This window comes from Bipolaris zeicola, assembly GCF_000523435.1.
Source record: "Bipolaris zeicola 26-R-13 unplaced genomic scaffold scaffold_55, whole genome shotgun sequence".
Lineage (NCBI taxonomy): Eukaryota > Fungi > Ascomycota > Dothideomycetes > Pleosporales > Pleosporaceae > Bipolaris > Bipolaris zeicola.
Genome location: NW_006912104.1, coordinates 1 through 14256, shown reverse-complemented (window position 1 = coordinate 14256; position 14256 = coordinate 1). Strand labels below are relative to the sequence as shown.

At 51.2% G+C, this 14256-nt stretch overlaps 7 protein-coding genes across 7 annotated transcripts; 2 read left to right on the top strand and 5 right to left on the bottom strand.

Annotated features, from left to right (window-relative positions):
- Nucleotides 1-1288: 1288 nt before the first annotated feature.
- Nucleotides 1289-3448, top strand: COCCADRAFT_93630 (uncharacterized protein; the record flags this gene model as incomplete). Its single annotated transcript, XM_007713113.1, has 1 exon — nt 1289-3448. One exon carries the CDS (start codon nt 1289-1291, stop codon nt 3446-3448), a length of 2160 nt encoding a protein of 719 aa, XP_007711303.1.
- Nucleotides 3449-3621: 173 nt separating this feature from the next.
- On the bottom strand, nt 3622-4195 carry COCCADRAFT_35933 (uncharacterized protein; the record flags this gene model as incomplete). The annotated part of the gene is made up of 2 exons (XM_007713112.1): nt 3622-4044; nt 4082-4195. The coding sequence occupies 2 exons, from the start codon at nt 4193-4195 to the stop codon at nt 3622-3624; spliced, it is 537 nt and encodes a 178-aa protein (XP_007711302.1).
- A 552-nt stretch (nt 4196-4747) lies between these two features.
- Nucleotides 4748-6711, bottom strand: COCCADRAFT_93609 (uncharacterized protein; the record flags this gene model as incomplete). Its single annotated transcript, XM_007713111.1, has 3 exons — nt 4748-6009; nt 6058-6378; nt 6429-6711. The coding sequence occupies 3 exons, from the start codon at nt 6709-6711 to the stop codon at nt 4748-4750; spliced, it is 1866 nt and encodes a 621-aa protein (XP_007711301.1).
- A 1286-nt stretch (nt 6712-7997) lies between these two features.
- COCCADRAFT_93589 (uncharacterized protein) lies at nt 7998-9302 on the bottom strand (the record flags this gene model as incomplete). The annotated part of the gene is made up of 1 exon (XM_007713110.1): nt 7998-9302. One exon carries the CDS (start codon nt 9300-9302, stop codon nt 7998-8000), a length of 1305 nt encoding a protein of 434 aa, XP_007711300.1.
- Nucleotides 9303-9708: 406 nt separating this feature from the next.
- Nucleotides 9709-9993, bottom strand: COCCADRAFT_93571 (uncharacterized protein; the record flags this gene model as incomplete). The annotated part of the gene is made up of 1 exon (XM_007713109.1): nt 9709-9993. The coding sequence occupies one exon, from the start codon at nt 9991-9993 to the stop codon at nt 9709-9711; it is 285 nt and encodes a 94-aa protein (XP_007711299.1).
- Nucleotides 9994-10584: 591 nt separating this feature from the next.
- COCCADRAFT_93636 (uncharacterized protein) lies at nt 10585-13228 on the top strand (the record flags this gene model as incomplete). Its single annotated transcript, XM_007713108.1, has 6 exons — nt 10585-10680; nt 10744-10874; nt 10932-11226; nt 11274-12264; nt 12316-12532; nt 12631-13228. 6 exons carry the CDS (start codon nt 10585-10587, stop codon nt 13226-13228), a joined length of 2328 nt encoding a protein of 775 aa, XP_007711298.1.
- A 175-nt stretch (nt 13229-13403) lies between these two features.
- Nucleotides 13404-14172, bottom strand: COCCADRAFT_93528 (uncharacterized protein; the record flags this gene model as incomplete). The annotated part of the gene is made up of 3 exons (XM_007713107.1): nt 13404-13586; nt 13677-13933; nt 14034-14172. 3 exons carry the CDS (start codon nt 14170-14172, stop codon nt 13404-13406), a joined length of 579 nt encoding a protein of 192 aa, XP_007711297.1.
- Nucleotides 14173-14256: the final 84 nt, after the last annotated feature.

Sequence of the window (14256 nt, the reverse complement as noted above, 5' to 3'; positions counted from 1 at the left end):
ATTAGGCTAAACGCGGGCACTTTCGGTATTGAGACCTAGAGCTTATGTAAAAGGTACTGATGGGATAGTTGAGGATGAAGAACGAACTTTGACATACTTACATGAAGATAGGTGTAGTCAAAGATCGATCTCTGAGTGGCCATGGCTCTAGTGACGGCACTAAAATAGCACTCTACTATGGACCCTGAGCTAGCTTTTGCAAATCAAAATAAGGCGTAAACAAAACTGTATTCCCCGCATAAAATGTATTGGAATTCTCAGAGTGTTTCGTTTTCGGATCGTTCAGGTTACGTAAAGCCTGGCTGTACTCTGGATGATACGATAAACTGTATTTTCAATGCACACTCTCGGTAATTGGCTTCCTACACATCAGGCAACCAATACTCGGCACAGCTTTATTATATGAGATGACGCCACCAATCTAGGTGCCCCTGGAGTATGAGAGCCTACCATGCCAACGCAAGCAAGTCCTTTCTACGAACGTACTCAGCATGCGCATACTTGAATAACCACAAGATCACCCAAGATAGGCAACACCACTTGATTTACAGCGACCATCTCGCATTTGGTCGAGTATGGATACCATTGTTAAAGGAAAAAGGTCAGAAAGTTATAAATACGTTCCCATGAAATGGGCTAATGATTGAAAAGGCAGCTGCATGTGCAGTAAGTGATATGCAAGCCGACTACATTGTTTTAGGGAAACAGCATACCCGTGCAATAGTTAAGTTCAGAGTACGGGCGATTTCTTTTCGCTACACTACCTCAGATCTGGAACTCGTACTATGATCGCTGCCTCTTCGAAGGATCTCGATACGGTCACGTGACCAATCGTGGGGGCCAAAAGATTCTTTAATGACCTCATGTCAACGCGACATCGATTACTCTTCAGGGCAGTAAAATCTTGCCTATCTACTTGATATACAAAGCTTAACACCAGAAGACATGGAGCGAGAGGTATTGCTCTGCTGGTAGCAGCAGATTCACACAATCACCAAGCGCGTGACGGCTTCTGCCCACAACTACTTAGCGCTGTAACCGAGCCCAACAATATCGCCATGCCAACTGCACGGACAAGGGTTTCCCATTAGTCGTGTCGCATAATACGTGTCGTCATCAAGATATTTTCGCAGTTAAGGCCAGGCAAAGACATCACCAACCTCAGAGCAAGATACCACAATGATCTGATAGGATTTGCCACCCGATATCTCTTGCCTCAGCCGTGCCGCCAAGAAATCTTCAAGTCATCGCGTTTCCCGTAGTTGCTCCTAAAAAGATATATACGACTATGGATACACCCGAGGGACCGAAGCAGAGTCTGCTCAGAAAAACATTTGTGGACCCATTTCGAATTTCCATATCAAAACGCAAATCAAGTGTAACCGTCATACCCACAGTAACTTCCTTACCCAATCTCCAAGACCCTCTAGACGCGCTACCCGCGCTGCAATATGGCCCCCTGGACCCAACCAAGAAGACCATCAGACTCCTGGAAATAGTACTTGCACCAGAGTACGAGCCAATCCAAGCAAAACTCTCAACATGCGACCTGGACGAGAAGCCCGCGTTTATTGCACTGTCATACACATGGGACAAGGGCGGTCAAAGAAAGATCATGGAAATCGGAGGATCAAAGTTCACAGTCGGAGAGGGCTTGTGGAACTTTCTTAGACAGTACCGCAAAAAGGAGTATCTGCGACAAAGCTCGGAAAAGGATCCAAGTAAACCCATGCCACTGTGGATTGATGCCATTGTCATTGACCAGAGCAACATGGCAGAACGCAACCACCAAGTTTCTCTCATGCGCGATATATACACTGGCGCCGAATCCGTCATTGTGTGGCTTGGCCTCGCCACGGGAACGGAAGAATTAGCCTTTATGCTTGCACGACATCCATATCTGCTACGGGTCGAGGAGTTCCATCACGCCCTAGCAACCGTACTCGAAAAACCGTATTGGGGCCGTGTATGGGTAGTCCAGGAGTTTGTACTCGCGCAATGCGTCGACATATGGTGTGGCGATTTCAGCGTCGACGCCGCAGTCGTTGAAAATATCTGGAAAGATGGATTGACGGCCAAGCCGATTATATCTGCTGCAAGGCAGATCTATGCGAGTCGTGGGTACTTGTTGTTCAAGTACCGACGGGATTTCAAGCACTCGAAGCAGTATAGGAGAGAAGTCATGGGGCGCCGAAACAGCCGGACGTTGAAAGCTACGTTCCGGCTGCGCGACCTTCTACAAGCGTTTGCTTCATCCCAGAGCACAGTCGAACATGACCGTGTCTACGGGTTCCTGGGTGTAGCATCAAAGGGGCGTGGGGAGAAGATTCTACCCGACTACAGCAAATCAGCAGTGGAGCTCCTCGTCGACGTCCTCCGCAACCAATGCAACAGCGACCACCGAGGCGGCGACAAAGACGACTACAAATTCCTTGCCTTCCTCACCCAAGCCCTCAACGTCTCACCCGAAAAACTCGCACAACACGTACTACAACTTTGCCCCCAAGTCCAGCCGCATGTCTACGTCTTAACAGCAACACCGTGCATGACAGCCTCCATATCCTTCGTCAGCACCATAACCGAAGTGGGCGACTTCGTCGACCACGACGAAGCCTTTCTCCCAAAAACCTGGAGCCCAGGCTGGACGCGCTCAAACATGCACCCAAAATCGCTATCTAGCCAAGACATCCTCGATCTCGGGGATCTCGTCACAAAAGACGGGACTGACATCTTGCTCAGCTTTGCGGATCCATACGTGCCGTACGGCAACCCCGGGCCGTCGCAAAAGGTACGCCAGTCCATTATTGAAGAGTCGACGGATCTGATTATCACGGGGCTGATACGCGCGACTGCGGCGCGGGATGCGCAGCCATGGGGGGAGGCGGAGACAGGTAATGGGAGTATAGTTATGCGTGACATTATCAAGCGGAGCATGACGAATGATGCTATAGAACTGTATATGGAGGCCAGAAGCCACAGACTGAGCCGACGAGATACGGATCAGCGGCACGAGCGGTACACGTCGTTTGTGGGTACGAATGGCATCATTGGGCTTGCGTGTGGAGGTGGTCTTGGATCGTATGAGGTGCGACCTGGAGATCGCATATGCACTTTTTCGGGTATTACCGATGCAAATAATGCGTTCATTCTGCGTCTGAGTGCGAGCGGTAAGTGGCTGATTTCGGGGTTTGCGATTATTCTTTTACCTGAGCTGCGGACGCCGGCAGTGGCGCGCAGTAGCAGCGATGCTATTCGGAAACAGTCGTTCTTGAACGATACGACGCTGTGCTTCCACTGCCATCTGAGCGACTTGCTTGAGTTGCAGCGGTGCCGGATTTTGAGTCAGGTACAGATGAGTCGCCTGTTGGAACAGACGCTTCAAGGGGGAAGGACGCATTGTTGTGCACAGGGAAGTGGGGAGTATGATGTATTGGAGTTTGAGCTGTAGCTGTTGCTCAGATAATGTAATTTTCGGTGTATACTTAACTACTAGTCCTATGTTCATTTCTTCATCAAAGCAGCTTTTCATGCTGCAGATTTCTAGCAATTCAGCATGCTGTGCCTCACTTCTTCAACCGTTTCCAACATCCATTGTTGCTTCCTGACAGTATGTTTTCATATCTATTGTGACTTCTTCGCCTTGGCCTGAGCACCGGTGAAGCCCATGCCGTAGTTGTAGACCAGCTTTCCACCCAAATGGGCGGCAAACAGGGTGGCGGGAAGTGCCAACACACAGCTGGCGAGGATGTTTGTGCTGGTGGGCTCGAACATGGGGCGGCTTCGGCGCGTCCACCAGTTGAGGGCTGCAGCGACAACGGTAACGTCGTTGATCGCAGCATGAGCTATGGCGATCTTGGCCTTGCGGGAGTTGAGGCCGTCGCGCTTGATAAGCGGCATCAATTGAGAGGCGCCAGTCATGACGGCGGGCACGGAGAAGGCGATTGTGAGGATGGTGAGATAGTAGCTGAAGAAGGGGAACAGCTGTGGGGCGAGTTTGATGTCAAGAGTCTTGTCTGAGGAGCAATTGTCAGTACACGAGGTTCCCTGGCTGGGATTGAAGCTACTTGCAGATGGAGGCCACAGTCGAAGACGTGGCTGGATACTTGTAAAAGAAGTAAAACGCATCCAGAGCACCCGTCAAGAGGGTCGTGGTGATGGGAAAGTGCACGAATGCTGGGTGGGCTGGGAGAGACATGTTGAGGGATTCTAACAAGCAAGCCGAAGGTCGTGTAGGAGAGATGTCGATGCAGGTGCTTTCCAGTGAGAGGTGACCCGAGGGTGGGCGTCTTTACTTATACAGGCAATCGATAAGCGAGAGATGCAGAAAGCAATGTGCTGAGCTTACTCGGACCGTGGGCGTGAAGTTTCAAAGCTGCAAACAGGCGGTCTGTTTCCGCAAAGCACAACGGAGAGCCGAATCGAGTGCGTATTGTGCTCCCATTGCAACAGCGATGCTATTCCAATTCACTCGTGATTTTGCTGTGTCGTCACCATCACCAAGTCCGGACGTCACACAAAGAAGAGGCGCGGAACAGCGTCTGTAATCGCATTGGCCAGTGGGCGCCATTCGGATTGAAGGAGCTCATTATCTGCGCTGTGATTGGCCAATGGCGGAAGTACCTGCACGGAACTCCGTTGAGCAACCCTATTCTTCTTCCCCCCACATCCGAACGCCCTCATTGGTCAACCACAACACCAATCCTCGCAAAGGTATTCACAAGAACTATAATGTATTAGGTCCCAGCTATCAATACACTGGCATCCCTCTTCGGTACAGTATCTCCCCACCAGTTACTCCGCTCTGTCCGACCTTGCTCTCCTTCAATATCCCCGCATCGTAAAGCTCCGAGATGAGCGAGAACAGCATGCCATCGCATCCCTTTGCCGCCAGCAGATTGGCCGTGACAGGCAGGTACTCTACATGGCCGGTAATCAATGAATCATACGGCGTCTCGCCCAGCGGCACAACATAGTCGGGCACTTCCGACATGACTGAAATCCGGCCGTTGCTAAAACCCAGCGGGACGCGAGGCTCGCCCCGATACGCGTTGCGGTAGGTCCTGCTGCCAGTCGAGCCAACGTACATGACGAGCGACTTGGAACATGTCTCCACCGAAGGAGTAAGCACAGTCTCGTTGGCCCAATTCTGGAACAAGGTCTTGTCGGCAATGGCCTCGGCCACAGTCATGTTCTGCTCCTCACCCCACCCCCAGCGAGCGAGCGGTGTAGGGTTGACGAACGGAAGCCGCCCATCGTGTTTGGCTGCGTAGTCGGCATAGAACGGTTCGCGGACCAGCTCAATTTGTTGCTTGGTGATGAGAATTGCGTACGTGAGGTTCATGAACGTTCCCAACGGTGCAACATCTGGGTTGGCAGCATCGAATTCTGCTGTCAGATTGTATGCTGTTGCATTCGCATTCAAAAACTTGGTAACGTTGCCCAAGAAGTCGATAAGCAGCTGATCAGCCTCGTCTTCTACCTCCGTAGGCCATCCAATCGTCTGAATGCTCTTGGGGTAGCTATCGGTTATGGTGATGTTGGGACCATACATGACTTTGGCAGCTTCCATCCAGATATGAGGATTGCGGGCGAGCAAACCGGGTGTGTCAAGTACAGGACTGAGCGGCATTGTATGATCCAAAGAAACCAGGCCATGTGACGGTCGGTTGCCATACAAACCTTGAACTTGGGCTGGGCCACGCACACTTCCACCAGTATCTGAGCCCAGACTGATATCTAACCATGAGTACGATGCGGTACCAGCACCACCGCCAGCGGAACTCGAAGATGTGTCTTGATAGCCATCTCCACGAGGATTGAACGACGCATGGTAGTCTACCCAGTCAGCAGTCGCAGTCTCTCCATTGGCGAATTGAGAGGTGATCATCTTGCCGACAATAACGGCTCCGGCATCAATCAAGTTCTGCACAGGTGGTGCAGTGGCGTCGGCTGGGGGATATAGCCAGTACCACGCTCGATTGCCGTTTGAAGTGCGAAGACCTCTGATATCTGGTCAAGTCAGCAATATGCAATAACTACCTGGTCGTCTCAATTTACCATAAATGTCTTTTATACCGATTCGTACACCCGCCAATGGCTTTTCAACAGCCTTGGTAAAGTACAGACGAGAAGGCACAGCAATTGCCTGACGTTGACCAACTGTGCCAGCGGGCAGCACCGAGTATGAACCGTCTCTATTACCAATTGCCGACTCTGTAAATGCACCCTGCACGTCTGAAAACAGCCTCCATGCTTCGAAGACCTGACCGGCGGCATTGAGGAAGTAGGGTCCGACAGGCAATTGAGACGTGGCGTTGCCAGATAGTATGGGGATAGATGAGTTTGTGATTCTCACAGTGCTAACCTGCGCATAGATTGCTGAATGATGTGTTAATTGCAAAGCTGCAAATGCTCTATGAAGTAAGTACCTTGCATGAAGCCTTCCTGCCACACATCGTCGTCGGCATAACCAGCCGTTAGCGATGCGATATCCGCTACCGAGCCATTGCCCTTGACCACCGTAAATGGCACAAACGGTGCAACTTCGAAAAGTGCCTGGATTTCCTCGCATCCAGATATTTTGGCCACCGGCTTTGGGGGTAGGAAATAGTCAATGTCCGACAGGGATACCGTGAAGCCCGTAGAAGACAAAGCAGCCTCGACATTCGCTGCAACCAATGAGACGGCGGCCAGGGCTCTCACTATACCCATCATTCCCATGATATACAAGATAGGGACGGTAATACACACGCCTTGGTATCTACGTTGGCACCCTCCATATTATATACGGCCACACTTACTCGTGCATGCTAGCAGCATACCCAACGCCAATCTTCTTCATTCCAAGTTAACTATCTGCATTCCCCATTGTACCGCGGCTTGGAACCGCCCAACCTTGCTTTCCTATCATACCCACCCATCCTGTTTTCTTATCGTATCCCGCACGTGGAGCACGGCGGGGCGGACAAGAGATAAGGCAAGGGCAGCCTATGACAAGCAAATATTAGAGAGCATTTCGGGATCTCGCACACGTAGTTGTGCATAATTGTGTAATAGTTCTTGGGAATTGAGAGCGCGGAGATAGTGATGGGTAGGTTTGGACCGACGGACGTGTTCCGGGTTCCTGGGTTTCCGGATCAGGCAGCAGGGTGTGTCAGAACCGGTCGCTAACAAACTAGTGTGGGGTTCCACCTACATACTTACAACTACGTGTATACTACATTCATCGGCCCGAGTGTGTAATGGGGTTGACACTCCTATCCAAGAAATGTACTACGCTGTTTCGATTTCTTGTAGTCTTTTCTAGGCTATTACGTATACGAAAGGTAGCGGCAGCAAACAATTAAGGCCAGGTTTGTAAGTGTTGTTCGTCTCAAAGACTTCACCTAGCTAAGTGCGAATTCAGTCAGGTCTTAGAAGCAATCGCATTGATGACCAAGGGTGGCAGGCTCGACAATAGGGCCATCGCTGTGTTGCCTAGCGTTCCGGCCCGCAATGCAATACGAAGAAGGTATGCGCAAATCGACCAAAAAAAGATTTGCAAAAACATACGACAGCGGGGATTCGCTAGTGGTCACCCACCTAACTACTAATCCGCCGGTAAACTGCTTATATATGCCAGATCGGACGGGATGGCTAGCTCTCAGTTTCCAATGGTCGTATGTACCATTCCAGACGAATTAAATATAATAAATTCGTGTGTTGTAAGTTCTTCAAAACTGGCTGGACTAAAATCTTCAAGATGGCTCATGTGAAGTTCTCAAAGTCATGAGCTTGGCACTACCGTACGGATGGAATATAGCTACTTTTGTACCCGCTGGAGGACACTTCAACAAAAAAAAAGAAATCAATATAATTGTTGATAAGATCTTACTTTAAGTAGGCATCTAATTATTCAAGAGTACGGGCGCGCATTTCATTCATTACAACTATATACGAGAGAGATTATGCATAAAGAGTGCAGTACCATGCATCCATCGCATTGCGAACTCGACCTATCATACTTCGTCCAACCCATCTTTCCACATTCCCACCGCCTCGTGCTCTTGTCTCAACTTGTCTGCATTATACCTTTCAAAGGCAAAGCTCCACGTCTTTCCCTTGATGATTGGCCCATGAGAACTCATCTTGCTGCTCGTTTTACCAACATGTTGGAAAAGGCTGGGCGTGATAGCATACCGCAGCTCACCTCTCGCATCGGCATAGCGCTCCGTCAAAACATCCATGTAACCAGTCTTCACTTCCGCAAAGTATGAGACTAGGTCAAGGGCCTTCTGCCTGGGGAAGACAAAAGCTTGACTGCAGCAGCCGAACCGCTGCATTTCATGAACGCCGGTTGGAAGAGGTAGAACAGTCATGCGCCCCAGTGCGAAGAAGAGCAGGATGAATACCGCCATGAGGGCGTATAATGTGACCACTAGGCGACGCAAGCTGTATCCGCTGCGCCCCTCTGATGGCCGCAGGTGTGTTTTGAGTAGCAGCGGAGGCTTTGGTGAAAACTTTGTAACGCGCAAGAAAGAAACAACTGCTGCCGGCATGCTAGAGAAGCAGAGCGAATAGAAGAGATATGTCTTCCATTCTTCCGAGTTCCAGCCTAGAAAAGCTTCCGTGTAGAATAGGCGGAGATACAAGAATTTCTTCCCGAATCGTTGTGTTGACTGGTCCTCAGCATCTAAAAGTGCATTCATGGTGCGGTGATACCATCCGTCCATGGCGAGAACGTCGTCTTCGAGAACGGCAATATACGGCGTGTTAAGCTCTGCGCATTTGGATACCAGATATGAGTAATCGTACAGTCCCTTCTCTTTGAACGTGCCTCCTTGGGCCTCCATTTTGCGAACGTGGGCCAGTTCTTTTGCATTGAGCCCTTCGTATGTGAGTACACGATCGGTCAGCCTCGGTAGCCATGTCTCTCCGTAAGCTGGGTGGGCTTTGGGATCTGAATGTGGTATAAACACCATGAGGTATATCTCGCTCCTTTCATCCACCGTCAGGCCTTCCAACAAAGACCCAATGGCACCAGGTAGGTATTGTGGGCCATGGCGCGCGACTGAGGGTATGCCAATACATAGTTTCTTGTTGGAGTCCTTGCCCCCCAACAAACCGGCGCTGGATGTAGAGTTGTAACTCGACACGTACGCCGTGGCCTGTCGGTACCTCAGAGCAGAGTATCGCGGGATGTAGGCATTGGACGCGTTGAAGAAGATGGATGTAGGATCGTACGTAGACAGTGAACAGATTATGTAGACGAGAATCAAAGCCAGGGCGATGGCGGTAGCAGTGGCCGGATAGAAAGAAGTCATACTGAACGAGGGGATGGGTAGAGTGACTGAGGCATTGGGTGCAAGCGAGAGATGAGAGGTCAGCAAACCTTAACAGCAAACGAACAAGCCATTGGTACCACCTTCCCGGCGAAAGGTCATCCGCCACAAGGTTGGCTCATTTCACTTTCTGTCAACACAAGCCAGACTGGACAGGCCGCCGATAGCTGACGCCAGCGTGATGCGAAAAAGTAGAATGCTACACCGAGTACAACTACCTGAGGGATCCATAGTTAGTAATCCGCGAAACCCAATGGCATTGTGTATATAGATGGCAGTGGATATGGGATCGACAACAGATACATTCCCAACACGAGGTAGCCTTTGCGGGGGTGCTTCGTCAGCTTCAATTGACATCACCGTGTGCGTACGCGTGAAGAGCTTCGTGTCATAACAAGCGCGCCATGACAGACAACAAAGGCTGCTGGAAAGTATACTTGTAGCACGGGGAAGCGTGAGTCGCAGCGAGGAATAGAATGCGACAACGGAAGAGAATGCTGGATTCGGGAACGCAAGGTGAACGGCAGCAATGCATGTTGACAAGGTAGAGCCAGGGTGGAGTGAAGTGATTCAAAAATAGCTGCATCCGACATGGGGGCAGAGCGACGCACGTGACATTGAGTTTGCGCGCTGCAAAAACAATGAGCGTGAACACGCGCCCCGGCGAGCACATAAACAAGAGAAAAGACGATTGAAATGTGACCTCTGCTGATTCCCAACCTCTCAGTATACTCGGAACGAGTTTTCCAGATCGGGCGCCCAGCCATGGGCCTATATCTCTTCTGCGCACAGCGCGAAAACAGGCTCATTCATTGGAGAACTAGGAGCCTGCCGTTACGTAGTATTGTGAAGCTGGCGGTGATGAAGAGAAAGAAGAAGCGAGAGCTGCCCGAGAAAATCAGAGGTTTTGAACGCCGTCATCGCGCGCTAGGCCCAAACAGGCGCGCTAGGGCAAGAACATCTGGCCGCATCGCCAACTCGAGTACCCACGCATATGTAGCTTGACCAAGGGAGCTCTGGAATTGAGACGTTGCCATATCCTGTGTTTGGTCAAGAGGCAGCAACATATTCCTCTCCTCTGCCCTCATCCCATCTCCCCTACACCGCTCTACTCTCGCCCGGCGCACGTCTCTCGTAGCCCCACCAAGTCCGTCACCTATCGTGGGCGCCCTCGGTTCTGCCCTCCAGCACCAACCTTGCCCTACTACAACACTCCCTCCTACCAATCGTCTCAACATACCGAGACGCCTCGCAACCATCCACCATGGCCGACTTTGAGGCGCTCAAGGACCAGTGGAGCGAGATTGAGGACAGAGATGGTCTCCGCCTCAGTTGGAACACGTTTCCAAGCTCGCGCATGGTATGCTGACCGCTGCCTTCGCCCGTCGCAATCATGCCAAGGGAATTCTGACCATTCATACAGGAAGCATCTCGCCTTGTCGTCCCCATTGGCGCCCTATACACCCCTCTGAAGGAGAAGACCGAAACCCCGCTGCTCCAATATCAGCCCGTTGTCTGCAGAGCACCATGCAAGGCCGTCCTCAACCCCTTCTGGTATGATGAGACCCAATGCTACACATGCAAAATGTACAGTGGCTGATATTCCGACAGCCAGATTGACATGCGCGCCCGTGTCTGGATATGTCCCTTCTGTCTCAACCGCAACTCTCTCCCACCCCACTACAAGGACATTTCCGAGCAGCAAATACCCCCAGAGCTGCACGCAGCTAGCACCACCATCGAGTACCGTCTTCCTCAGCCCGTAGACACTCCTCCCATCTTCCTCTTCGTCGTCGATACATGCCAGGAGGAGGACAGCCTAAAGGCTCTCAAGGACTCAATCATCATGAGCTTGAGTCTGCTCCCCGCATACGCTCTCGTTGGTCTCATCACATATGGCACCATGGTGAGTGGAACAACTCTGGTATTATTATAACTGGCTAATAATTTCAGGCTCAAGTTCATGAGCTGGGTTACACCGAGTGCGCCAAGTCCTATGTCTTCCGCGGTAGCAAAGACTACTCCTCCAAGCAGGTCCACGAGATGCTTGGCCTCAGCCAGATGGCTGCGCGACCAGGCATCCCACAGCAGCCTGGCCGGCCTCCCATGGCACCCCCAGCAGGAGCCGGCGCGCGCTTCATCCTTCCTGTATCGCAGTGCGAATTCCAATTGACAAACGCCCTCGAGGCCCTTCAGCGAGATCCCTGGCCCGTCGCAAACGACAAGCGCCCTCTAAGGTGTACCGGCGTCGCGCTCAGTGTGGCGGCCGGACTTTTGGAGACACAATTCGTGAACAAGGGTTCCCGTATCATGCTGTTCAGCGGTGGCCCAGCGACCGAGGGTCCTGGTATGGTTGTTGGACCCGAGCTCCGTGAGCCCATTCGATCGCACCACGATATCGATCGCGACAACATCAAGTACTACAAAAAGGCTCTCAAATTCTACGAGAACCTTGCCAAGCGTGTTTCACACAACGGCCATATCGTCGATATCTTTGCCGGATGTCTTGACCAGGTTGGTCTGCTCGAAATGCGCGGTCTTGCCAACTCGACAGGTGGACATATGATCTTGACGGACAGCTTCACTTCGTCCATGTACAAGCAGTCATTTGCGCGTGTCTTTAACAAAGACGCCGATGACAATCTCCTCATGGCTTTCAACGCCAACCTTGAGGTCCTTACCACAAAGGAGTTGAAACTTAGTGGTCTGATTGGTCATGCAGTTTCGCTCAACAAGAAGTCGGTAGCTGTTGGCGAGACTGAAATCGGTATTGGAAGCACGTGCGCATGGAAGATGTGCGGTATCGATCCCGAGTCTTCGTACGGTATCTACTTTGAGATTGCCAGTCAGGGAGGACCGAGCCAGATGCAATCAGGCCAGCAACAGGCTCTTATCCAGTTCCTCACACACTACCAGCACTCATCTGGCCAGTACCACCTGAGAGGTATGCTAAAGTATTGTTGCGATGCCAACTACAAGCGCTAACATCCCATAGTCACCACCGTAGCCCGACCGTTGAGTGGTCCTTCTGGCGACCCCGCCATTGCCCAATCCTTTGACCAAGAAGCCGCTGCAGTACTCATGTCGAGGATAGCAGTATTCAAGGCTGAGGTCGACGACGGCCCAGACGTCTTGAGATGGGTTGACCGCATGTTGATCCGACTATGCGCTCGCTTTGCCGAGTACAGGAAGGACGATCCTTCGTCATTTAGGTATGTATACAACTTTTAGCCCCGAGATATTAGCACTGCGTCGAGCGCAAACATTGGCAGGCTGAAATTCGTCAAGTCCACTGCTAACTTCATACCAGACTCGAAAAGAACTTCACGCTATACCCGCAGTTCATGTTCCATCTCCGTCGTTCGCAATTCTTGCAAGTCTTCAACAACTCTCCTGATGAAACTGCCTTTTACCGTCACGTCTTGAACCGCGAGGATGTCAGCAACTCACTCATCATGATTCAACCAACTTTGGACAGCTACGGCTTTGACCATGAAGGCGGCCAGCCCGTACTCCTCGACTCCAGCTCGATCCAAAACGAGACCATTCTGTTGCTCGACACCTTCTTCCACATTCTTATTTTCCACGGCGAGACTATGGCGGAATGGAGGAAGGCTGGTTACCACGAGCAAGAGGGCTACGAGAACTTCCGAGCACTCTTGGAAGCGCCCAAGGAGGACGCCAAGGAGCTCATTCAAGATCGTTTCCCACTTCCCCGTTTTATTGTGTGCGATGCTGGTGGTTCGCAAGCCCGTTTCCTGCTCAGCAAGCTCAACCCTTCGACAACACACACTACTGGAACCTACGGTGGCGTCGCGCAGACCGCACAGACCATCTTCACCGACGACGTCAGTTTGCAAACATTCATGGACCATCTGATGAAGCTCGCCGTATCAGGTACTGGTTAAGACAGGGATGGTTCTCGGAAGGGTCACTGAGCTGGATGCTAGTCGAGTCAGATGAGCAGTTTTGTATTGTGTTGTTAGCGAGAAATGAAACCATTAACTTCTTCCATTGTCGATGTTTACTCTGCATCGTACTGCTCGATTTCAATGGTGTATCAATCCAAATTTGGTACGTACTTTACAGCTTACTCAAATCCCAATTCTTCACCTCACTCCCCTCAACATGCACCTCTTGTAGCATCTTGTCCGTCCCCGGAATCTTAAACGGCTCGCACGGCACCGTAACAGCAATGAAGCGCGTAGGCTCCGTATCCGACCCATTAATCCACTTATGCATTGTTCCCCTCTGAACAACGTGATCCTAAAATATACACAAAACTCATCAGCTTCAATCCTATAGCTACCAGCAAAAAAAAAAAAAAAAGGGGGGTGGGAGATGAAAAAAACTCACACCAGGTCCCAATTCAATCACCTCTCCACCCCCCGTCTGCATATTCAACCGTCCATGCGTACACACTACGTAATCTACAGAAACTGTCTGATGCATCTGGCTCGCTTGTCCGGGACCCAACTCGCAGACTATCAAGTGCGAGCCTGAGCCTGGGGACACGATGTCGCGGGTTGTGTAGCTTTGGGGGCCGGTGGGGGCGAGGTACGCTTTTACATCTACTTCGCCCTCTATGGAGGCTGGGGTAGATGAAGTTGCGTCTTTACAAGGTTAGGATTTTGAAGATTTATTGGGGATGTTGGGTGGGTGTTTGTATGTTTTTGGATGGAGGAGGAAAGAAAGGGGGTGGGGGGCTCGTACAGGAGCGAGATGCGCCGCCCAGACCGGGATATCCGTAATATTGCAGTGCTGGAGCGGAATGGATGACGCTTTTTCCTTGGGCATCGTGTGTGATTATGTGTCTGGTTGCGGGGGGTAGGGTGGTGACGGAGTTGTGCATTTGGGATGCTGAGAGGCGGGGGTCTGCGTTCGCCATTTGAGGGGAAGTCTGAGAATTGGATTCGAGCGGGGGGAATGATGGGAG